The 23,595-nt window shown below is 37.4% G+C and overlaps 3 protein-coding genes across 3 annotated transcripts; 2 read left to right on the top strand and 1 right to left on the bottom strand.

Moving 5' to 3' along the window:
- Nucleotides 1–18: 18 nt before the first annotated feature.
- lye (lymphocyte antigen-6, epidermis) lies at nt 19–4,424 on the top strand. The gene is made up of 3 exons (XM_071500870.1): nt 19–187; nt 1,753–1,863; nt 4,069–4,424. Exons 1-3 carry the CDS (start codon nt 136–138, stop codon nt 4,290–4,292), a joined length of 387 nt encoding a protein of 128 aa, XP_071356971.1. The 5' UTR covers nt 19–135; the 3' UTR covers nt 4,293–4,424.
- Nucleotides 4,425–7,966: 3,542 nt separating this feature from the next.
- clic1 (chloride intracellular channel 1) lies at nt 7,967–15,239 on the top strand. Its single transcript, XM_071500166.1, has 7 exons — nt 7,967–8,106; nt 8,357–8,423; nt 10,026–10,135; nt 10,515–10,640; nt 11,108–11,214; nt 11,736–11,917; nt 12,068–15,239. The coding sequence occupies exons 2-7, from the start codon at nt 8,382–8,384 to the stop codon at nt 12,227–12,229; spliced, it is 729 nt and encodes a 242-aa protein (XP_071356267.1). The 5' UTR covers nt 7,967–8,106; nt 8,357–8,381; the 3' UTR covers nt 12,230–15,239.
- On the bottom strand, nt 15,146–20,227 carry LOC139633976 (protein Bouncer-like). Its single transcript, XM_071500167.1, has 3 exons — nt 19,847–20,227; nt 18,706–18,825; nt 15,146–16,450 (listed from the first exon to the last, which is right to left on the bottom strand). Exons 1-3 carry the CDS (start codon nt 19,896–19,898, stop codon nt 16,239–16,241), a joined length of 384 nt encoding a protein of 127 aa, XP_071356268.1. The 5' UTR covers nt 19,899–20,227; the 3' UTR covers nt 15,146–16,238.
- Between the last annotated feature and the right edge of the window lie 3,368 nt (nt 20,228–23,595).

The following is a 23,595-nucleotide window of genomic DNA, read 5'->3' as shown; positions in this document are numbered from 1 at the left end:
CCGTTGAGTCTTGAGTGAACTCTTGTCATTGCTTCTTCAGACTGTCACTGGACTCAGACCAAGGTTTTCATACCTTGAAATCATTTCTATTTAAAAAAACAAACCAAGCTTGTCGACCTCATAATCCTGAGAATTATGAATAACCTTTGGAAAGCACTGACTGTCCTGGGTGCCTTCATCGCAGCGGGTAAGTTTAGAATAACTTCTGAGGTGAAACCATAGACAGCATATGAAGATTTAGACAGTTTTCAAATGTGTGAAAATAAGAACACAGATTTTGTTAAACCCAATTCTTGATTCATGAAGGATTTATATGTAAAACAGATCTTTATATTCTATTGTCTTTACTATGTTAGTGCCTGTCTTTCAGACTACATTTTTTACCTCAATACTAACTAGGCATGTCTCTGTCAAGCACTACCCTATAATTGGTGGACAAATGTAGTCAAAAGGAGTGGCTGTTGCCTTGATTGCACCTGGGCTCATTACCAGGGACAAACAAAGTGCTAAGGCCAAAGTCTCGGGACAAACAAAGATAAAGATTAATGGTTATGTTCACTGCTGTTCATGATTAAATCTCAGGTGGTTTTACTGCACTGCAGCTTAATGACACTGAGTCTGGTACAAGTGTCCTGTGCAGCACTAATTGCCACAGATCTCAGAGGGGGTTTCTTGTCTGAATTGATACTGATTGTGAGACTACAGTAGAATATAAGCTATTTAAAAGCAAAATAAAGCATTTGGAGAGTGTCTTGTTTCCTGAATTTACATGTTTAAGGAGAATGTTGTGGCAGGAAAAGAGGAAATATAAATATAATGTATTATATATGTATTCACTTGCCTAAAATACAACAATGCATAGACTCACGGAGAAATTTAATTAAGTGAGCTATATAAAGGAGAGAATTAAAAGAAGAATACTTATCTAATTCTCTCAGACAGGTCATTTTATGGACTGGTCCTCTAGTCTGAGGGCCAACAGCTGGCGCACACTGCATCCTTATAACAAAATAGAAGACAATATCAATTACTACTTTAATTATAGATCACTTTTCTAAACTGAGTTACAAAGTGCTTAACAGTAAAACAAACAGTAACCAACAAAATATGACAAGGTAACAATAAGATCAGAAAATTTGGTGACACTTAATAATACGGCCTGTGGCTTACAGTCAAAGAAAACAAGACTATGAGGAACAAAAAAAACTATGAGGAACAAAAAACTATAAGGAACAAAAGAGTAACAATTGAACATTTAGTAGAAAGATACCAGTAGGTGTGGATGGATTACTGAATGAACCTGTTGGGCACAGGGACCTGTAACTGTAAGTAACACACAATGAGTAAGGATGTAGGCCATGCTCTTAAAAATTTTAATAATTATTGTGTCTTCTTACAGTAATATAAAGGAGATCCATCATATTGTAGTACAGTGTTAGTATGACGCTGTGTTATCAGATAAACCACTTAAAACCTATCCCAAGACCCCGCCAAGTGATTCATTTTTTCATCAAACTAATGAGAAATACACATAAGAAAACAATTTAAAAGGAAAAAAGTTCATTTATCAAGCACTTAATCCTACTTATGAGTAAAAAGTTACTTTTAAGAGCAAATCACGAGTCATCACATGACTGATCAGAGCAGGAACAACAGAGACATACTTAGGTTGACCCATTACCTGTTGTTTTACAGTGCATTCTTTAAAGTCTGATCATCACAGGTTTCCTTCTTTCTTTTTTCATTGCACAGCACACTGCCTGAGCTGTCGTCAGTGTCCGCTTGGTGTATTTGGAACATGCCTGCTGGGAAGTGATGTCATGTGTGATAATGCAACTCAGAGCTGTTACACCGGAGAAGCACGTAAGACAACCATTACAACACTGTGAAGCCTGACAGATATAGAGATTTTTACCACAGTGGATACACTGTAATTTATCTACAGAATAGAAATGTAGAGTAAAACCAAATATGAGGAAACTTGGTTAAAGCCAGTGTCTCTGCAAATGAAGTACTTAAGTACAAAATAGAAATAATCAATTTAAACACACATTCTGATTGGTCGGTTTAAATTGGTCGGTTTAAAAATAAATGATTTAAAGCTGCGTTCTGATTGGTTGTTTTATAACCGCATTCTGATTGGCCGTTTTATAGGTGCGTTCTGATTGGTTGATTTCAGAATGCGTTCTGATTGGTCGATTTGTAACTGCGTTCTGATTGGTTGATTAGTAGCTGCATTGTGATTGGTTGATTCAAACACGCATTCTGATTGGTTGATTAGTAGCTGCGTTCTGATTGGTTGATTCAAACATGCATTCTGATTTGTTGATTAGTAGCTGTGTTCTGATTGGTCGATTTAAACGCGTTCTGATTGGTCGATTTAAAGCTGCAATCTGATTGGTTGATTTGTAGCTGCATTCTGATTGTTTGATTCAAACATGCATTCTGATTTGTTGATTAGTAGCTGCGTTCTGATTTGTCAATTTAAACATGCGTTCTGATTCGTCGATTTGTACCTGTGTTCTGGTAAATTCAAACGCATTCTGATTGGTTGATTTATAGCTACGTTCTAATTTGTCGATTTAAACAGTTCTGATTGGTCGATTTAAACACGCATTCTGATTGGTTGATTAGTAGCTGGGTTCTGATTGGTTGATTGAAATGTGTTCTGATTGGTCGAATTAAAGCTGCATTCTGATTGGTCGATTTAAACACGTGTTCTGATTGGTCAATTTAAAGCTGCAATCTGATTGGTTGATTAGTAGCTGGGTTCTGATTGGTCGATTTAAATGTGCTCTGATTGGTCGATTTGTAGCTGCGTTCAGATTGGTTAATTCAAACCCGCATTCTGATTGGTCGATTTGTAGCTGGGTTCTGATTACAGCTGTGTTTATGATTGGTCGATGTAAAGCTGCATTCCAATTGATCAATTTAAAGCTGCATTCTGATTGGTCGAATTAAAGCTGCATTCTGATTGGTCGATTGTAGCGGCATTCTGATTGGTCGATTCAAACACGCATTCTGATTGGTTGATTAGTAGCTGCATTCTGATTGGTCGATTTAAATGTGTTCTGATTGGTCGATTTAAAGCTGCAATCTGATTGGTTGATTTGTAGCTGCATTCTGATTGGTTGATTCAAACACGCATTCTGATTGGTCGATTAGTAGCTGCGTTCTGATTGGTCAATTCATACACGCATTCTGATTGGTTGATTTAAAGCCGTATTCTGATTTGTCGATTTAAACATGCATTCTGATTGGTCGATTTAAACACGCATTCTGATTGGTTGATTAGTAGCTGCGTTCTGATTGGTCGATTCAAACACGTTCTGATTGGTTGATTTAAAGCCTTGTTCTGATTGGTCTTTTTATAACCGTGTTCTGATTGGCCAATCTATAGCTGCGTTCTGATTGGTCAATTCAAACACGCGTTCTGATTGGTCAATTTATAGCTGTGTTCTGATTGTTTGATTCAAACACGCATTCTGATTGGTTGATATAAAGCTGCATTCTGATTGGTTGATTTATAGCCGTGTTCTGATTGGTCGATTCAAACATGCGTTCTGATTGGTCGATTTGTAGTTGCATTCTGATTGTTTGATTCAAATACGTGTTCTGATTGGTTGATTTAAACATGCGTTCTGATTGGTCAATTTAAAGCTGCGTTCTGATTGGTCAATTTAAAACCTCATTCTGATTGGTCATTTTATTTTTGTGTGATTAGTTAAAATAGACAAACATTGAGATGAACATCTGACCATATTTTGAGACAAATTTGTACATAAATGCAGTTAATTCCAAAGGGTTTGCTTATTTTTTCATGCCACTGTAAATATGTAGAATTTAGTTTTGCCTAAAATCTGATTAAAATTATTATTTTTAATTGAATTTAATGAATTGTTGCAAAAAAACCTTATGAAACAGACAAGCAACAAAGGTTTTTGGTGAAACTGTTAAAGCAAGAGAAGACTGCAATGAATCAGTTGCTGGTGGTAGAGAAACACTTTCAATTAACCTCCTTCAGTTTTCACATTCATTTTCATTCTTCTCTGCCTCCAATCCTCCCAGAGTTCAACGCTACAGGGTCATTCACCCTGCACACCCGTGGCTGCCTGGATTCAGACCTGTGCGGGAAGACACTGACTGGCACCATCCTGGGCGCTGGTTACACCAGCAGTTTCCAGTGCTGTACCACAGATCTTTGTAACGGAGCCACATCTGTCCAGATCTCTGTGACTGTGGCCCTGTGTGCTGCCATCCTGTCCTCCCTGTGGGGCAACTGGGAGTTGTAGTTTTACATGCCCTTGTTTCCACTGTTGTTGTGGATTTTTATAGTTTGTACTGATTCTGTATTTACACTGATTTGTCCTATTTGTCCTATCTACTAATGAACAGATCATTTAAATAAAATCATTGAAGCATCATTTAAGAAGTCATTGTAACCTGTTTAACCTATTGAACCTGTATATGGTATAAATATTCTATTTAAGTAACCTCGAGGGATTTTACAGCAGTCAGCAGTTATATTTTTGTTAAACTATGTGTTTTAAACTAAATACATTGAAATGTGACTACTTCTAGGCCAAAAAAATCAACAAATAAGTCAAGTCTTCAGTATTTCACCATCAGCATTTATTTGCTTACAGCATAGAGAGGGCCTAGAAGGAGCTTTTAGAGCTTTCCCAGAGGGAGGTTTTGATGTCTTTTCTTTGTCTCACAGAAATAAATAAGATCTTATTTAGAGATCACTGAATTCTGACCTCTTTTTCCTAAACCCCTCCTTAGGAAAAATAAGGATAGATGAGAAGAAACTTCTCATGACCTCATTATTTCTAAGCTATTGGCCATGGCTCTGTACACGTGTAGGAAGATGTAAAAACACATTTTAGATAACCAGACAGATGACAACATTTCCATGTTTGGCTGGACTATTTTCCAAAGAAAAAAAATGTGACCCATGACCATGAAATAATATTTTTTTTACAGAGACACACAACATGTTTTAGGATTTATTTTTGAGGGGTTTTGTAACAAGGATTTGTGCTGGGACATGTTGGGTTGTCAGCAGCTGCCATCTACAGCCCAGAGTGGAGTAGTGCTTTCTCCACAAACAGATCATGGAATTAATCCTGTTGCACTGCCCTGCTCCTGCAAAACATTTCAAAACCGAGGATGCCCTCTGGTGCATCACACACATTAACAGTACAGCACAGTGGCAACACATGACTCCACAAAAATACTCCAGTTGTTTTTCTTTGTTTTTGTAGTGTATCAGCACTATTCTTAAACTGATCCATTTCTAATATTTTCCACAAACCCCTGTGTAGTGAGATGTTTTTTGTTTATTTTTTATTTTTTTGTCCGTCTCACAGTGGAAAGTAAAACCTATCATCACTTTTTAAAAGATTCCAGGCACTTTTAAGACCTGTTGAAATAAATGTCTTCAAGCTGCTCACTAGAAGTTCCTCACGGAGTCCTGAAGGTCCTCTGATCCCAGTTTGAGGCTCAGTGATGTGAAACACACTCTGAATTAAGACTTTGCAGAACTTTCCTCATAGCACTTGATTGATTTTCCAGACTTTTGGACCAGACTCAGTACAGTTTTTCATGTCTTGTTTCTCCTTTGATGGCAGCAAGTAATGTAAAGCTCAACACTCCCCTCTAGTGGCCTGTTACTGTACTGCCACACACACTGCTCAGAACTTTGTTGATTTTTTGATGAATCAGATATAGTTTCTATATTTTTCTTTTTCTGTGCTTTTATATCATGAACCTTTGACTGTATTCTGTATTGTGCATACAGTAGCAGCCCCTTTATTGTATTCAGTTGTCTTATTGTGTTTCTATGGAATTTTATTGTGATTATTGTGAGACAATTACGATCTGAACTGAACTCTAGTGCAACAGCAAACCTAAATAGCTGAGGTGAGGTGTCACAGCTAAGATTCAACTATTGAAGAGCACTGTTTAGGCAGAAAGACTAAAAGATATTTTTTTTAATAAAACCAATAGAATATAAGAATTCTACCCAGTAATTTCCCCAAAAGCTTTCATGATTTACAGTATCTCACACTCCTGTGACATCCAGCACATAACAGTGCAAGTAAGATCAAAATAAGAAGCTCCTCCTGGTACGGAGTTTCATTGTCAGTCTCTTATTGCACAATTTTATCACACACAAACAAACAAACCTCTCAAACAAACCTTCTTTCCTACATTTTTCTTAAGATATATGAGCAATGGTTATGGCTTGCGATGCAAATTAATGCAAATGTGAGTTATATCATTGCAAAAGTTACACCCACTGTCCTGTCTCGACTGCTGGCATGAAAGTTACACAAATTTTATTTAATTATTTATTGATTAAGTGACTGATTGGTTGACTTCCGACACTGGTTTGCAACAATTCGCATTCACAGTAAAACAGTAAAAGACAATGTACATGGCAGACACACAGTTCATGGTGTGGTACAATTAGTACAAGGATAAGTACAAGGACTTCACATAATAAAATGATGTTGTATGATGATGCATAAATGCAAAGACAGAATACACCACAGACCATTTCAAATTACTACCGGTTCTGCAGCAACAGCTATAGCTGCTACCAGTAGTGTGTTTGTGTGCACCTCTGAAAGGTAACACTTCAAATTTTACAACCAAAAAGTCCAAATGAGTTTAAGAGATACTGAGCCAAAGTTACAGGGGCATAAAAAGGGAATATAGACTAAGGTATTTCTAGTATGGAGAAAACTTCGGCTCCATAGCCATAAGACTGAACCAACTGTGTTTTGCACTGACATGGGGATCCTTAAATGCTCTGCACAGACTGAATCAGCTTTCAAACAATGTCTAATTTGTCAAGGTTGTGTGAAGATTGAGTCCAGCACAGACCAAAGCACACCTAAAGTAGTGCTACCAATGTCAAAGTGGTGTATTTTAAAAAGGTTTAACATTTTCTCAAGTGTATATTTTACAAGATAAAACCTGCTGGAGACAGAACCTCAGTGTCAGTTAATGGGAGTGGACACAAAAACAGGAACACCAGTTATGTTAGGAAGTGAAAAGAGAAACCAAGTGTAAAATATAATACAATCCGACTGAGTAGTACTCAGATCTTTTATTTAGGTAACAGTAGTAAGTAAAATTGCTCTGTGACAGGTAAAGGTAAAAGTAGTATAATTTGGCAAAATGAAAATATCAAAGGTACTTGTTCTGTAGAAAATTGACTTTGTAACTGATTTATTATTATATATGACTTTATTAGATTATTAAAGCTGAGGATGCTTGAGCAGCATTTTACTGAAGTAACAGGTCGAGGTTGAGCCAGTTTTTACTACTTTATATAGGCTACAGTATAGTCCAGCAGTTCCCGTCATATGGGTCGAGCCCCTCCAAAGGGTCACAGAATAAATCTCAGGGGTCACGTGATTATTAACAGAAGAAAAAAATAAAAGGTCTGATACACAAATATAAATTCATATTTTGAATTTCAATCTTGGATGTTGGATAATTTTACTTTGTGAGACGTTTGGTGCAAAAATGTAATCAAGTCCAACAACAGAAGATTGTTGCTGCTCATAAACTGTATTAAACTGTGTAAGCTACAGGCCATAATGTGTCCACGCCCTGTGTAAGGCCACTGTTAAGCCCATCATGACTCTCCTGAATAACTTTTTATATCCTCTAGATTTTCTGGCCACTTTAAGCTCCATTCAGGTCCATTTACCCAAATTTGAACTGATTAATAAAAGCCAAGTTTCTCTTTTGAAACAAATGAAGTTTAAAGTGAGATTTAAAAAAAAAAACTAAAGCTCTCCTCTCTCACTGTACATCTCACCCTTTGCGGCCTCTCTACTACTTCTTCCTCCTCCCCACCCTGCTGACTGACTTCAGAACCAGTCCGCGGTTTTGTTTTTTCCCCCCCTTTGCTCTCGGTCTTGAACGCCACTTCATTCGCTGAGAGCTGCGTCGGTGGCGCGGCACCAGGAAATGGAGGATGTGCGGCGGTGCTGAGTGTGTGCAGCTGCGGAGATAGCGGCAGAACTGGGAGGAGAAACCAGCGACCGGCAGGCAGCAACAGGCGACGACTTTCAGCACTTTGAGGTGAGCCCTGCACACTCTGAACCAACTCCGGCTTCTCATTTTTGTGCCATTTCAGAGGCAGGGGGGTTCGCTTTGTTTGAAGTTTTGCGCTACTTTTGTCCCCGCTACAATGTTTCATTGGTGACTTGCGTAGCGGAGTTTTGCAGCGGAAGATGGGCTTGGGCTGTGCCCGAGTTTCGACTTCGTTTGGTTTCTTGTTCGGAAAATACAACTTTTAACCGCTCGTTTGTCTCTGTGTCCTTCTTAAAAGGGGTTTAGTGCATCAGCGGGGGAAGATGAGCGACGCAAATCAGCCCAAAGTTGAACTTTTTGTGAAGGTAAGCGATTGAATGATGACAGAAGGGGGAAAAAAACCCCATCACACCCAGAAAGTGACGCGGGGACTGCGACATCATGTGGCTTTAATTTATTTTAGCCCTTTATGGTCTGTTATCGTGGCATCATCAGTATGTTGATAACATATCTCCCCGACAGGAACATAATGCCACATTGCTTTGAATCACATTCAATAGCTGTGTGATAGCATTCATGTCGTTTAGACCACCTGTGCTGACTCACCGGGTTTATAAACAACAGTAAGACTAATCTAATTAAATGCACATTAAGATCATGGCCAGTCGACTTTAATCTATATTTAGTATGTTGGTCAGACAGGCTAATTCCATTTTGTTTAAGACAAAAAAAAAACTTGCTCTAATATAGCCAACATGTCTCTCTCTGCCTCCCCTCATGGTCTTACACAAGTTTCAATAATGATTCCTCTGTGTGAACATGTGCACCACCCTCTTCTGTTTTTTTTTTTTTCTTCAGGGGTGAAAGATGCTGTTGTAACTTCTCTAAATCCTGGTTTCTAGTCAACCTACTCAATGACACTTGAAACCCCTTAATTAAAAGAATATCTGTGGTAAAAGTTGAGCAGTTTTCTGATTTTTCTGGCTTCATGTTGTCGAGCCACGCAGGCCACAGTTCAGACCCTTTAGCAGGCATAGAATCACTTATTATGGCATGTGGCTTCCTGCAGCCACACAAAGCACATTTTAAAGCTGTTTGATCATTTCCTGAGTTGCCCTACAAGCTCTGCTTCAAAGCAAGAATGATTTATGTTGCTGCTAAGGCAGCCACTAACAATTATTTTCATTATGGATTAATTTGCTGATTATTTTCTCCATTAATTACTTAATTGTTTTGTCAATGAAATGGCTAGAAAATAGGGGAAAAAAATGTGCATTTCCCATTTTCAGAATCCAGTGTGATATCTTTTCAATTGCTTGTTTTGTCCAAACCAAAAATACTCAAATTACAATGTTATAGGACAAAGAAAAACAGCAAATCTGCACATTTGAGTGGCTGTGACCTGAGGGCTGTCTGTGCACCTTAGTTGAGAGTGAAAACTTCTTCTTCACAGTTCATTTGTTTTTACTAGCTTTTATTAACTTCTACAATGGCCAGAAAAATAAACACTACCTGAAAGCAAACTGAAGCAATAGAGCTGCATTCGATTAGGTAATTAAGAGATTAGTTGAATAACAGAAAATTCATCTGCAACTATTTTTAATAAATCGACAATCAAAGCAAATATAAGCAAAAATATCAAACGTTTGCTATTTCTGGCTTCTTAAATGTGAGGATTTGATACTTTTTCTTTCTTATAAGTGATACAAAACAGAATATTTTTGAATTGCTGATCAGAAAAAACAACACTTTAAAATGTCACCTTAATCTGTGGGAAATTATAACCAGCGTTTTTACCATTTTCTGCCAGTTTATGAAATGATTAGTCAAATAATTGGAGAAAAAAATTGAAAATGAAAATAACCAGTAGTTGCAGCCTAGCTATTAAGGAAGTACATGAACAAATGAAATAACTAATGGTGCATTTTGTACATTTTCCACCCTTTCTCTCTGATTTCGTTTCCCAGGCTGGGAGCGATGGTCAGAGCATCGGCAACTGTCCTTTCTCCCAGCGTCTCTTCATGGTGTTGTGGTTGAAAGGAGTGACCTTTGACGTTACCACGGTGGATATGAAGAGGTGAAAACCCACATCTTTCACGGGTGTGGTTGTGGGTGTGTGTGTGTGGATGTGGGTGTGTTGTTTTGTTTTTTTTTGTTGTTTTTTTTCCTCTGGCAGTACTGCGGGTTTATATTGGCACAACAGAGGAATGTCTGCCTACTGTTTTATTGCTCCCACATGAACTGTCCAGTAAAGGAACAGGAGGCATTTCATTCATTTAACAGGTGTTAAAAGATTTAAGCTACTTTGCCGTTGATTTTAGTAAAAGCCGCAAACATGAGTAGTTTCCTGTAGTTTGATATTTTTACTCAGCTTCCTTTTCTTTTTTTAATCTAATTTTCTTTCTTCCCTTTCTCCCCCCATCTGTTGGACTGTTTCCTTTTCCGTCCATCTTTAGGAAGCCTGACATCTTGAAGGACCTGGCTCCCGGTGCTCAGCCTCCCTTCCTGTTGTACGGCAGTGAGGTGAAAACTGACACCAACAAGATTGAGGAGTTCCTGGAGGAAAATCTCTCCCCTCCCAAGTAATCTCTGTTTATTTTGTTGTTTCCATTGCTGAAACAATTAATTAAAATAATCAGCAACTATTCTGATGATTTATTAATCATTTAACTTTTTTTCTCTCCCCAAGTAAAAATACAAACCGTTTTTCATGTTTCAGCTTCTGAAATGTGAGGATTTGCTGTTTCAGACTATTTTTGGACTTAAAACTATTTGATGATGTTTTTACTTCCATATTTCCCTTTTTTCTGACATTTAACAGACTATGTTGGATCTTCTTCAGGTCAAAATGAACTTACTCTGATTGAGAAGTTGTGTTTTTTTAATACATATTGTGGCTAGGAGTTTCTGTGTCACTCTGTAGGAGTCCTCAATGCTCCTCTTGGTCTCAGCTCTTACATTCTGTCAAGTTCACACATTTAATTAGTGTGTATTTGATCAAATACGATACACTGATATGTAAATGACTACCCATCTCTCTGTTGTTCAGGTATCCCCGTCTTGCTGCTCGTAACCCAGAGTCCAACACAGCAGGCATGGACGTCTTCTCCAAATTCTCTGCTTACATTAAGAACTCAAACCCGCAGACCAATGAAAGTAAGAGAGGCATAATCTTTCTAAATCTGAAATATAATTTGAGTCCTGATAACTAAATAAAACTCCTTGCTTCATCTGGACTTCTAATAGAAGTTTCTCTGCTCTGACTTTGTTTTATTCGTAGTGTTATTTTCAGTAACAAGCACTGCTGAGCTCCTCCTGTCCTTCTCTGACAGACACAAAACCAGCAGGGAGCATCTGAGTTAATAACATTATGTTCTGAGCTTTTCTGTCTCAGTGCAAACAGGTCACCTGCTGCTTTTTGTCTTTAACCACTCTGTGCTGGGTGATCTCACTGGAAATGTCACTGTAGCCGGCTCAATATTGTGTTTATTTAATCTACATGGTTATTTCTTTAAAACAACATCAATTCACTTTATCATTTCAGCCATTTAAAGTTGAATTTGTCTGAAATCAGGGTAGATTCCTCTTTTCTCTCTTTTTTTGGAGCAACAAAGTGTCCCTTTAGTTTTAATTGCATGTTGAATTTTAAAATTTTCTGTGCATGCACGTGTTTTCAGATCTAGAGAAAGGCCTGCTGAAGGCTCTGAAGAAGCTGGATGACTACCTCGGCTCTCCACTTCCTGATGAGATCGACGAGAATAGCGCCGATGAGGTCACTTCCTCATCCCGCCCCTTCCTGGACGGCCAAGAGCTTACTCTGGCTGACTGCAACTTGCTGCCTAAGCTCCACATCGTGAAGGTAATCTTCTGTTTTAAGCCCTGCAGCATGAGGACGGGGCCTGGGAGGAATAGATTATGAGGCTGAGTCTGTGTTTTTAGTCTGAAACTGAAGGCTTGTCTTCAGCATGTCTGTTTTTTGTTTTTTTTTTTTTTTGCTTTTCTCCTCCAGGTAGTGTGTTTGAAATACCGACAATTCAGCATTCCTCAGTATCTAACAAACCTCTGGAGGTACCTGAACGCTGCATACGCCAGGGAGGAGTTTGCCTCTACCTGCCCGATCGATGAAGAGATCCACATCGCCTACTCCTCTGTAGCCAAAGTTCTCAAGTAGGAGGACAGCAGCATGAATGCACCAGCAGAACAACATACAAAAACACAAAACACAAACAAAAAAGACACACATAAGCACCAGCACACTGCGCATTCACTCTGCAAGTGATGTGGTCGATCTGTTTCTCTGCTCTGACTGATTGTGAGCACTGCAAGAGGCTTTTTTTTTTTTTAACATCTGTATAGTTGTTTCTTAAAGCTATAAAAGTTGATTTCACCTTTAATAATGTTAGATCATTCGGATGATGGTTTATTATACTCCTACAGTAGGTCTGTATATGTAGATTTTTCCTGATAAAAGGGATGTTATTATTTGCCTCAAGGACCAGTTTACATCAGTAAGGAGAGGAGGAGTCAGAAAAACACATGCACAAAAAAAAAGTTCAATCTTGATTAAATTAATTTAGCTGACTAGCTAGTTGACTGCCCACATATCATCTGAGTTTTTCTAGACAACTTCTGGTTACTTGTTGATCATGTTGCCTGCAGACACACACTTACATGCACACCTTCACACACTTAAAACTACAGCCTTGCCTGTGTACAGTTTCAAATCAGTATAGATGCACACTGTAAAGTTGGAAATGTTTCTTGTTCCCTTCTTGATGATGGTGGCTACAGTATATTGTTGACCTTTTTTATTGTCAAGGGGAGAATTCAACAGACACAAAGCTGCCTACCAGATAAAACTTTCACCAGCACCTTGCAAGCCTCACACAAGCTGATTAAACTCTTATTTTCAGTCTTGGTATAAATTTTTTTTTTTAATTTTTTTAAGGTGACACACATGCACCAGCTCACCTGCCAAAGTGTCTTTTGTGGTTTGTGTTTAATCACAGATTAAGGATTACAAGATTTTCTTTAATCTTTAACTTTAATTTAAACATAACAGCTTTTTATTCTTCATAGTGCACCTCAGAAAGGAAGGGGGTGCAGAGCAGGTCTCGCATTAGGGAGGCAAAACTGAAAACGGTTACACAGACAGGAAACAGTTTCAATAGACTCAGGCTTCCTCTTTCTGTGCTCCCACAGCAGGCGTGAAGGATTATTCAAGATTACCAGGCTTGTTTGTGATCCGCTTTAAGGGACTCTTGCCAACAATTGATTTTGCTTTGCCTGCCGGGTATGAGGAAAAAAAGGGAGATCATGTTGTCAGTGTGTGGAAGTTACTGTGGATGAAGAGGTGAAGGTTGAAGGTTGTAAATGTGCACAATGTTTAAAATGAAAGTAGCATCGGCAGCTTTATATTATAGGCTGTTGATTAAAAGATGAGGCTGGTATTATTCTATATTTTCCTTATTGTCAAACCCATGAAGAGTCTCTTTCCATATTGTTTAGAGATGCAACAATTACTCAATTAATGTAAAGTAATAAATGCCAAACCTTGCTGGTTCCTGCTGCTAAAATGTGAGGATTTGAAACCTTTTCTTTGTCAGACTGTATAATAGTCAAGTATAAGGTACATCTGGGAGTGATGATGCAGCCCTAATTTTGACTTCCAAGACAAATCTTTATTAGTGATAATTGGTGTCAAAGTTTAGCGATCGGCTTAGGACTAGTTCATGATGCAGGAACAGTGCATCGAGTGTTGTCAGCCATGTTGGTGAAAACATGGTTCCAACGGCAGCGTCTGTCGGTCCGGACTGAAATATCTCAACAGCTATCGGTTGGATTGGCGTGAATGTTTGCGCAGACGTTTGTCGTGCCCTCGATTCCTTGATGTTTTGAGTGAAATTTCTACAACAGCTACTGGATCAGTTGTGATTAAATTTGGTTCAGATATTCATGCGTATAATAAGTAGGGTGGTCCTCTCACTTGTCATCTAGAACCATCATGAGGCCCAAATTGTAGCTTGTGTCGTACTATGGTTTATGACCAACTATCAATATTTCTGTCAGTATTATTTTCATGGGATTTGTTGACAATAAGAAAAATGTAGAATATTGTGAGACTTACATACTTAGTGTTTGCAGGGTGATATTTCACTGTCATGTGTTGCCATTTGGATGAATCCACTTTTTGAAGGTTGTTAATCTTAAATTCTTGTAAAAGTGATTTTAAATTCATTAACTGGGAAGAACTGGACTTAATAACTCTTTTTTGGACTGTAGTAGCAGCTTGTGTAGAGGGTTTTATAACTGCGAGGCACTATGCTAATTGACATATATAGAGGCTGATTGCAATTAAGACTTCATTTATACAAACAGCTTTTGTTGTTAGCCTCTTAATGTTTTGGGTCTGCCGGATCAGGGTGACGGTCAGGAAAGAAATGAAACCTAAGTGCAATTTAAACTGATTAAAAAGACAATCTTGTGCACAGACTCTGGTTATATTAGACATCTAGCGTGAGCACAGTTGGTTATTTCTCTACAGAAATTTAATCACACAGGTTAACACTTCCTTGATGAACTGCTAGGTGTAATGAAAGTGTCAATCAAAGGGATGATATATTTTACTTGACTGAATTGTTGTGGATTTCATCTATTTTCTAAACTGGACCAATTTTTAAAGGGATCGTGTCTGAATAATTTCATTGTTGATATATTTTAGTATTTGTTCTCTCCAAGAGTTTTTCTCTTCCTACTGTAGGACTTGATACAATTTCAGGGACCATTTAATTTCTTACATTCATTTAACATTACTGTCATTAGTTTGTTTTTCATTTCACTGCTTTTAACTCATTTTTTTTAACTTCATGTCCTATATTTTCTTTGTTTGTTATGGGACCTATATTGTGCTTTTCTCTGTTTCCTGCCGCTATGCATTTCTGTCCAAATATTTTAGCCTTTTTTTTTTTTTTTTTTCAAGCTGTTTGCCATGTAGTCTAAAGCAGTTGCACTTAAAAGTCCACAGAATCTGAAGAGTGTTGTGGACACTAAACCAGTAGATTTAAACCGACAATGAAGACAATCAAACTAATAGCACAGCAGAAATTAATTTTATACTTAAAAGCTCTTACAAAGACACATTTATTAATGTCCCAATAAAAATATATTGATAACAAATCAAACAGCGACTGATGTGTTTTTATTTTTTAATCTTATTGGAGGATGATAACATTCAGATGGCCAAGAAGTAAGTGTCAAAAAAGGTGCAAACAACAAAATTTCTAGTTGAATACAAGCAGGATATTAGAATCTCAGACAGCAACAAGTTGTCATGTTGTCAAGTACAGTAACTTTTAAAAAAAAATCACACAGCTATTGAATATAAAGCAAAAATGAGACACTTGATACTGAGAAGGCATCTGTTAAAGTTTTATTAGCCTCACTATGGTATTTTCATTAATGATGAATTGATATAAGAACGTAGACCTACGGGTTTAATATCATATATATTGTTCCTTCATTTTTTTTTTATTAGTCTGGAGACTATATTTTAGTGTGTAGTTTGTATCTTTATGATCTTGTATTTTTACTTTATTTCACTTTTTATGAATGGTTCCCAATCTCAGGGTTAGAAATATCAAAGGTCACCAGATACTTAAAAGAATGGCACAAAAAACAAACACACAAAAAAAAAAAAAAAAAAAGTTAAAAAAAAAAAAAAATTTGTTAAAAACATTTTTTTTAAGGTAAAACAATCTAAGAAGAAAAACCCCACTCCATTTGTTATGAGGGTTATTTTCAGTTTTGCAAGCGAAAGAGGTTGGGAACTACTGTTTTAAACAAGTCTCAAATCACGGCCCTAAAAACATGAAATGAATAATTCTGACTAAAGTATGCTTTTCACCTGCATTTTACATGAGGTTTTTGCCTGCAGTGGGAAGGAAAATATTGGACACTAGTATTAGTTTCTATAAAATCTTCCCTTACTACTGTTATTTACTAGATGGCCTCTAAGACATACTTACTGTTAATTCTTTTTAAAAACAGATATTTTAAAATCTTACTGGTGCACAAGTGCAAGCCCATGCGCCTGTGATTGTACATTTTTATACATCTTTTCCAGATAGTTTTTCCCAGGTCAATTACATCCTCTCCATTTGTTGTTAAGCTCGCCCCCATCCTCAGGCGAGCAGCAGAGTGAGTGCAGGCAGCAGGGAGAGCGCTACTCCTCCCCAGCTGAGGGCAGCAACAGGCACGGCCCCGTTGCACAGGTCAGTGTCACAGCAGACGTTGGTGTAGTTGAAGAAGAGGCCCGAGGCGTATTTCTCTCCACTCACGCCACATTGGGCGGGGATGGCACAGCTCTTCTCATACATCACCACTTGTAGAGCACCTACAAGAGGACAGAAAGGAGAGGAGTTTTGTTTTGGTGCATGCAGTGATGAGCAGATGAACAAACAGAAAAATATAATAAATATTGTCTCTTGTTTTTCATAGGCTTGGATAATCCATTTATCCATTTTATGTTGCATATCTGGGACCAGATCGCCATAGTTTCACTAATTATATCATTAAAGAATTATTTTTAGAGGCACTGAAAAAAACATCATATAATAGTAAATAAGTCATGCTGTCCTTAGTTTATAATTATTATTATTATTTATAATCAGACTTAAATTGCACATATTGAAATCAGCTATTTCAACATTAAGTACTCAGTAGTGATTAAATTACACAATACAGCAAATTAATTTGGCCTTTCTTTCAGTTAATTGGCATCAATGAGTCTTACTACTTACTTTATTTCACTTAAGGCTTTGATAGACGATAAATGAATTGAAGTCTCAATTTGAAAAGAACAATAATGCAGCTTTTTTATCTATTTATCTATTTCTGGGTCAGGTATGGAGGAGGGAATTGGAAAGCACACATTTTTGAAAGTGTAACTCTGCAAATTGGCACTTACATAAAACAAAACCTCAATTTACCTGTGACTATTCCTGCTTTTCTTAAATCCTCATCCCACATAATGCTCACATTGAAAAAGTCCAGAGCATTTATGGGATAACATACATGTGAAAAAGGGGTTTTAGCCTCTGATGAGACACAGTGAGCTTTTCGCCCCTCCCACAGAGCCCAGAGAGTTATTTTTAGAGATAATTTGATGGCATCACAGGCATTAGTGAGCTGACAACAGGTCTGATGAGAACTGGTGCTGAGATGTAGAGTCATTCTTTTGTCGTTTTATTTTTACACTTGTAGAGTCGAGAAGAGGCTCAAACCTAAGAGAGGGCTCTGCAAAAACAATCACATGTTTGAGGGTTGTTTTATTTTAGTATCCTGAGCAGCAGCAGTCAAAGATTGTGCAGTGCAGTCTTCAATAAATTCTATTGTTTTGTTCCGGGAAGTACGTTATTGAGTTATCTGGATGACATTTAACAGACAAAATTTTACATAAAACAACGACTATGATGTTAAAGCACTGACTGTCAACCTAAACTGAGGTTGTGTAACGTTTTAGAGCGGAAATAACACAATATTCCTCTTACAAGCTCTTTTAATTATACTGAGTGGTTTTGCTGCTACAGTCGCACTTGGTCTGGTATGACAAGTAGCGTATGGTGGCTAACATTAGCAAAGTTTAGAAAATGTAAGTAAGAAATTAAAGCTTTATTTATGTAACAGTGTGTAGGTTGATTTACATCCACTTATTTTATGCACATTTTCAAATTACTCATAAAAAATTGAGTGGAAATGCCTGAAATTTGAAAAAAATCTCCAAATTTAAAAAAAAAAGTTTTTACGCTTGGCTGAGATGCAAAAGTTCAATAGAAATAGAATTAGGGACTTGATCATGACGTAAATGACACATGAAAAAGATGAAAAATAGCGCCACCAACTGTATATCGACAAACTAACTCTTAATGTTTGCATAATGGTAGTTGGTGTAACGTGCATTACTTTGCAGTTTCTTTTGCCAATTTTCTCAGAACTTCTGGATGAAAACCCTCTTTGTGTTACCGCTGAGCTACATTCTATCATGTCAGAGATAAAAGGTTACCACAGGAAATAAACACACAATGTTTACTGAAATGTTAGCCATGCTGAAAATCAGTCAGTTTAATTTATATAATTACCTTAAGTTTGCTAACATTTGCTAGAGTTAGCCATTATAAGCTACTGGTCAGAGCGAGTGAGACAAAAGTGCAATTAATTACTACACAACTTTTAATTTAATAAGATGAATGATGGGCAATTTCTTATTTGAAAAGTTGCACAGTCTTGGTTTCAGAGCATTTGACCCATACTGGCTGAACAGTTTGGGGACTGTACTCACAAAAAGGTTTCAGTTCTTTCTAAACACACTTGGATTCAAGATAAAAGACAACATTTTCACTTCATAGCCGTTGTTTCTCTTTAAATCCAGTGCAGTGGGCAGCTGAACAAAACAAAACGGGCTTAATACATTCAGACTGTACATGTCTTGAATCTGTTCCCAGACAATTTTCTGCACAGTGAGGTTTTGTCGGCCAATTTGTGACCATCATGCCCTCGATTCTCAGAAAAATAATCTCATTTACAGACACAGGAATAAACTCTCACACACACACACACACAAACAAAGAAAGAGAGATATCTGGATTTTACCCCGCCTTCCTATTGCAGTACTTGAAAGGCAGCGCTGCCCGGCAGGACACTCCTGGGGAAACCTGAAGCAGTCCAGAGGAGAGATGGCGGGGAACAGACAGGTGTAACAGCGCAAACAGGCTGTGGGAAACAATGGAACAATTGTAAAATTTGATCAATTCCAGGTTTTTGGGGCTGATACCAATTTAATTTGTAAGATAAACACATAACATAAAGTAGCATCTTTGAGAAGGATCTTTTCATTTGGCTCCAAAGAGGATATGTTGAGCAGCACATTTTACAGTTGAAAAATAAACTTGTCAGCGCTCCCTGCTGGACAATCTGTGCAATAGTGACTGTTTTTCAGTTACCTCAGACATAAGTTCCTGTTTAGCTTTTATTAGCAGTATAGAAACACTAAACAACATCAACACACATTATAATGCAGTTGTAAGCAGATATAAGCACATTTTAAGTGTCTATTAATGTACAGAATTTGTCTGCATAACTTCTCCCATGAAGACATATTTTACATTATTATTTTATATTATATTCTACTGTATTGTCATTGATTATCTGTTCGTAGACCAGCATCCACTTATGGGTGTTATACTTATGGGTGATAAATACATTAATACACGCCTATATCTGCTTACTACTACACTATAGATTGCTATGAACTATTTATAAAATGTTTACAGGCTGTTTATGAATGCTAAATATGGGGATTTAAATGAAAGTGTTATGAAAAAAACGGAATAATACCCACAACATACTGCAGCAAACATCTGGGTTGTATAATATACAGGAGCCATATTTTCATTCAGTAGGGCATGTCACTAAATCATGTTTTACAACCAATAAACACTCTTTGAAATGACTTCTATAATATTTGAACTTAAATAAATTGTAGGATAGCCTCACAATTTCTCAAAGTCTATCTTAAAACAATAGTCATGTGTTGTCAAAGTTGTTGGGAAGTGACATCTTAAGTCAAGTATGAACAGGAAAAATGTTTAAAGCAGGAAAAAATAGTTTCAGCGTTCGTATGAGCTTCATATTGTAATATGTGAATCTATCCTTTGTTCCTGAAAACACATTTTACAATAAATCAGCTTTTCCTTAAAAGGACTTTCTTAATAATTTCACTCATCAAACATACCTGCCAAGGGAAGACAACACAGGAATACAATCAGGAGCTGTACACGGGGCATGATGCTTCCAGTAAGAAGTCTCCAAAGGTTTGCAGGTCTTCAGGCTGGGTGGTACCAAAAAATTAAAAATCCTGTCCTGGGATGTTACAAGCGTCTCATTGAACTAACTGCTATGGTTGATCTGCTACGTCCCCCAACTCATTCCTAAATTACATTTATTTTTGTCTTTGCCAAACTCACACTTCCAGTCTCTTGTTGACTTTTTCTCCTGCCTTCTGTGACACCGTGTTATTGGGAAGCTGATAAAATGGCTCTTCTTTAAATGTAGTTTTGTATTATCAGTGCCCCGAGTTTTTCTTTTTCTGTCACGCTTGGCTTTTCTCTTTTGTCGTAGGCCTGATATGAATACCCGTGTTACTTGGATCGTGAGTGTCTCCTCCCTTAAACTTTTAATTTAATTTGGAGAGGTAATTATGATCAGCTGACATGGATAAAGACGCCTTGAAAATGTGAATTATGGCATGTGTTTTTATATCAAGCTCAGTGTCCTTTGACACAAGAATATCTTTCTCAAATTTCCTCAGTGGTTCTTTAATAAACAGGACACTCGTACCTTGATATTTAAAGGATGTGAGTGACAAAGTAGTAACTAAGTACATTTACTCACTCGCTAATATTCTACAATTCCACAAATAAAGCAGATTGTGATATGTTTTATTTATAGTAATTTAACTTTATTTATGTGTTGTGTACAGACAGGCTCAGAAAACCACTTGAAAATACTAATGTAGTGCTTTTACACATCTCATTTATGCCTATATTCCATTAAAAAAAAAAAAAAAAAAATTATTCAGTGATGTACAGGCTTAGATAGACTTTCAGAAAGTTTTTGTGGGCACTGTGTCATTTGTCTTATATTTTGTGTTTCTTGCAGGTTTACACTTTGTTTAATTGACAAAATCATGAGGAAGACATATAGCTGAGTTTGTGCTGAAAAAAAGGCCATTCATGTGGGGTAAAAATGGTTTAAAAGGTGCTAAGCAAAGACAAGCATTAATAGACAGAAAATAGAAAATGTGAAATGTGATTTTTTTTTTTGGATTACTTTTGTTTATCTACAACTCTGACTTCACTCTTGTCTGAATATGTGCATATGTGTGAGATAGCAGCTAAGAAGAAGGGTAGAGAGTCAGAAAAGACAGACAGCGATAAAGTCAGCAGAGTGTGGAAAGAGTCAGCAGATAAAGAAACAGAGAGAGAGAGAGAAAGTCAGCATGTCAGAGACAGGGAGTTAGTGAGTTGTAGAGTGAGCCAGTTTAACTGAATTATCCTTTAGGGCGTAATAGGAGACGTGAGGCCAGCATGCAGGAGAGTCTGCTGACAGCAGATCTTGTGATGGACTGAGCCAAGCAGGCTCAGACTGAATAAGCTGTTTACCAGTTAATTCATTACAAAGCACACAAACAAAGGCTCCCCAAAAATCCCTTGAATTGTTGATAGACACAAATGTTGGTTTTGTAAATGTTAGTTTTGTTAATCAGGATAATATGCTGTATGCCAAAGTGATTAACAGGCTCCGAGAAGGTCATGAACATCATTTAGCTTTCATGACTTGGCACACTATCTGAAGTCTGTGTCTTTGTTGATAAAGCAAGAGATTTTTGAATAGAGTTTGGTGTGAAACTGAGAAAGCATCAGATCCAGCTGCTTTGTTGTAAATTTGCAGTGATTGCATCTAAGCTGTTATTTATTACTCACATTTCTGATTTCTACATCTGTCCTTTTACTCTATTGACATATTTTTTGTATTAACTTTCTGAAGAAATTTACGGATATCCTGCAAAATCAAACATGAAACAAATTCTATCAGACGATAAGTATTTTTCTCCTATATTTCCGCGAGCTGAACAAAATGAGTAAAATAATCTGATATAGGTACTGCCTCTATGAATGAATTCAAATAAACCCCATCCGAGCCGGTTGTAACAGGATGGGATGGGTTGGCGGTGAGGACAAAAGTTTGATGACATTTTGATTCTTGGGGAGACTGTTTAAATGCAGTGTGGTAAACCCACTGATGCTGTATTTGACATGGATGTTTTGTATGTTGGCTGAAGGATCTCAGTGGACAGATGGTGTTCTTTAATCCTGTCTGTGCCCTCTACTTCCCATCCTCCACCACCCCCACCCCCCCATCTATCCCTCCACATTTCCCCGCTGCTTTTTACATCAACCTCTGTTTACAGATTCACACAAAGGGCGTTTTGCCTTTGGTTCTTATTTTGTCTGTGTCTTGCCTCTGCATCTCCATCTCTCTGTTGCTGATGAGCATTAGTTGCAGTAACCGATCCTGGTCACCAGAAGGGAATATTGTGCCACTACATGACTGAAAAAGTAGTCACACAAACTCAAGCACGCACACATTTATATACAAATGCTCGCAGCCCTCTGTTACCTAGGATATGTTTATGCGTGTTTACATCACTGCGGTCCAAATCTACAAAAGTTGGATTCGTAATCCTGAAGTGTTAACAATTTACAACACGATACATTAACAGAGCTTTTTTTCCCCCTCTAGTGTCTGACGAGGCAGCCTGGTTATCCAACAGTCTCAACAGTGTCCAACATCATTTGACCTACATTTCAAAGCCAGAAAGCCAGATTATATTTTTGTCATGTCACGCAGACAAAAACAGACAAACAACGATGGCTCACTGAAACAGCATACAGGCCTTAATGTTTGATGACTTTGAACAGAAGCCGTGGAGAAGGGCAAGTGAATGTGACAAGCCTGAAACTGTTTATACAGCCAGGCAAAATAAATCAACTGTGAACTGTGATAAAGTTAATGCAGCCATTTATTCAGGCCGCTGTGGAAGAGGTGAGAAGAATATTGACTTCTTTTGTTTACTACAGTAAGTCCCAAGTTTATGTTTGAAAGGCAGACACAAGCAGAGAAGAGGGGTTGCCGACACAGTTTCTGACCTTTCAATAAACAATTCATCGGGATTACTGGAGAGAATATGAAATAGGTGTCCTTAATCCTAGAAAACCTAATAGAAAAACTGCAATCTGTTATTTATTCAGTATCTTAATACAGGGAAAGGATGTCAGACGAGGTATAAATGTAGGATTCCCTGAGTGGTGCCCAGCGGTAAACTTATTTTGCAACAGTAAGCTATTCAAAGCTAAATTAAACTGTTCCTTCTTACTCTGAGCGACTCAAAACTTTTATGTTTTCTTGTCATTTAATCATCAACATTAACAGTTTCCCTTCAAAATGCCCTGAGATTGCAGTTCCAGTTCGTATAAATCAGGCTAAAGCTATGTTAGTGGTTAATTTCCATGGAAACCAGCCTCATTTGTGAACTCAGTGTTTGCGCTAAGGTCACAACCAAACTCATTTTGATGTCAAATATATTTTATTATCTTTTTGTCACTGTAAAATCACATTACATTACTTTATACGAGTTAAAGCCTACCAGCATAATGTCTACTTAGCATAAAGATGACGGCAACTTAAGGTCCAAGTTGTTTTTGAGTGACCTAAAACACTTTTTCCTTTTGTCAACACCAGTAGAACAGTTTTCCATTGCAAGCCTCCAAACTGGTGTTTAATTGTAGCTTAACAGTGAATGGTTCATAGGCTATGTTTAATTTTAATGCTGTTTCAAATTAGTGTTAATTGCCCAATTAAGTTGAGTGACCTAAAACTTATGTTACTGGGCGTATTTTATACACTTTTTATTGGTTGTTC

This window comes from Trachinotus anak, unplaced genomic scaffold (genome assembly GCF_046630095.1).
Source record: "Trachinotus anak isolate AG129_WGS33_773 ecotype Australia unplaced genomic scaffold, CSIRO_AGI_Tana_v1 ptg000016l, whole genome shotgun sequence".
Taxonomy (NCBI): Eukaryota; Metazoa; Chordata; class Actinopteri; order Carangiformes; family Carangidae; genus Trachinotus; species Trachinotus anak.
The sequence above is the reverse complement of the archived record's forward strand: the minus strand, read 5'-3'. Positions and strand labels throughout refer to the sequence as shown.

Bases quoted from the DNA above. Each gene is read 5' to 3' on its own strand.
- lye (XM_071500870.1), top strand. From the start codon at position 136: ATGAATAACCTTTGGAAAGCACTGACTGTCCTGGGTGCCTTCATCGCA. The intron at 188-1,752 runs GTAAGTTTAGAA...TTCATTGCACAG, and splicing joins GGGTGCCTTCATCGCAGCGG to CACACTGCCTGAGCTGTCGT. The intron at 1,864-4,068 runs GTAAGACAACCA...CAATCCTCCCAG, and splicing joins CTGTTACACCGGAGAAGCAC to AGTTCAACGCTACAGGGTCA.
- clic1 (XM_071500166.1), top strand. From the start codon at position 8,382: ATGAGCGACGCAAATCAGCCCAAAGTTGAACTTTTTGTGAAG. The intron at 10,641-11,107 runs GTAATCTCTGTT...TCTGTTGTTCAG, and splicing joins GAAAATCTCTCCCCTCCCAA to GTATCCCCGTCTTGCTGCTC. The intron at 11,918-12,067 runs GTAATCTTCTGT...TTTCTCCTCCAG, and splicing joins CTAAGCTCCACATCGTGAAG to GTAGTGTGTTTGAAATACCG.
- LOC139633976 (XM_071500167.1), bottom strand. From the start codon at position 19,898: ATGCCCCGTGTACAGCTCCTGATTGTATTCCTGTGTTGTCTTCCCTTG. The intron at 18,826-19,846 runs GTATGTTTGATG...TGTTTCCCACAG, and splicing joins GTGTTGTCTTCCCTTGGCAG to CCTGTTTGCGCTGTTACACC. The intron at 16,451-18,705 runs GTAAAATCCAGA...GTCCTCTTGTAG, and splicing joins TACTGCAATAGGAAGGCGGG to GTGCTCTACAAGTGGTGATG.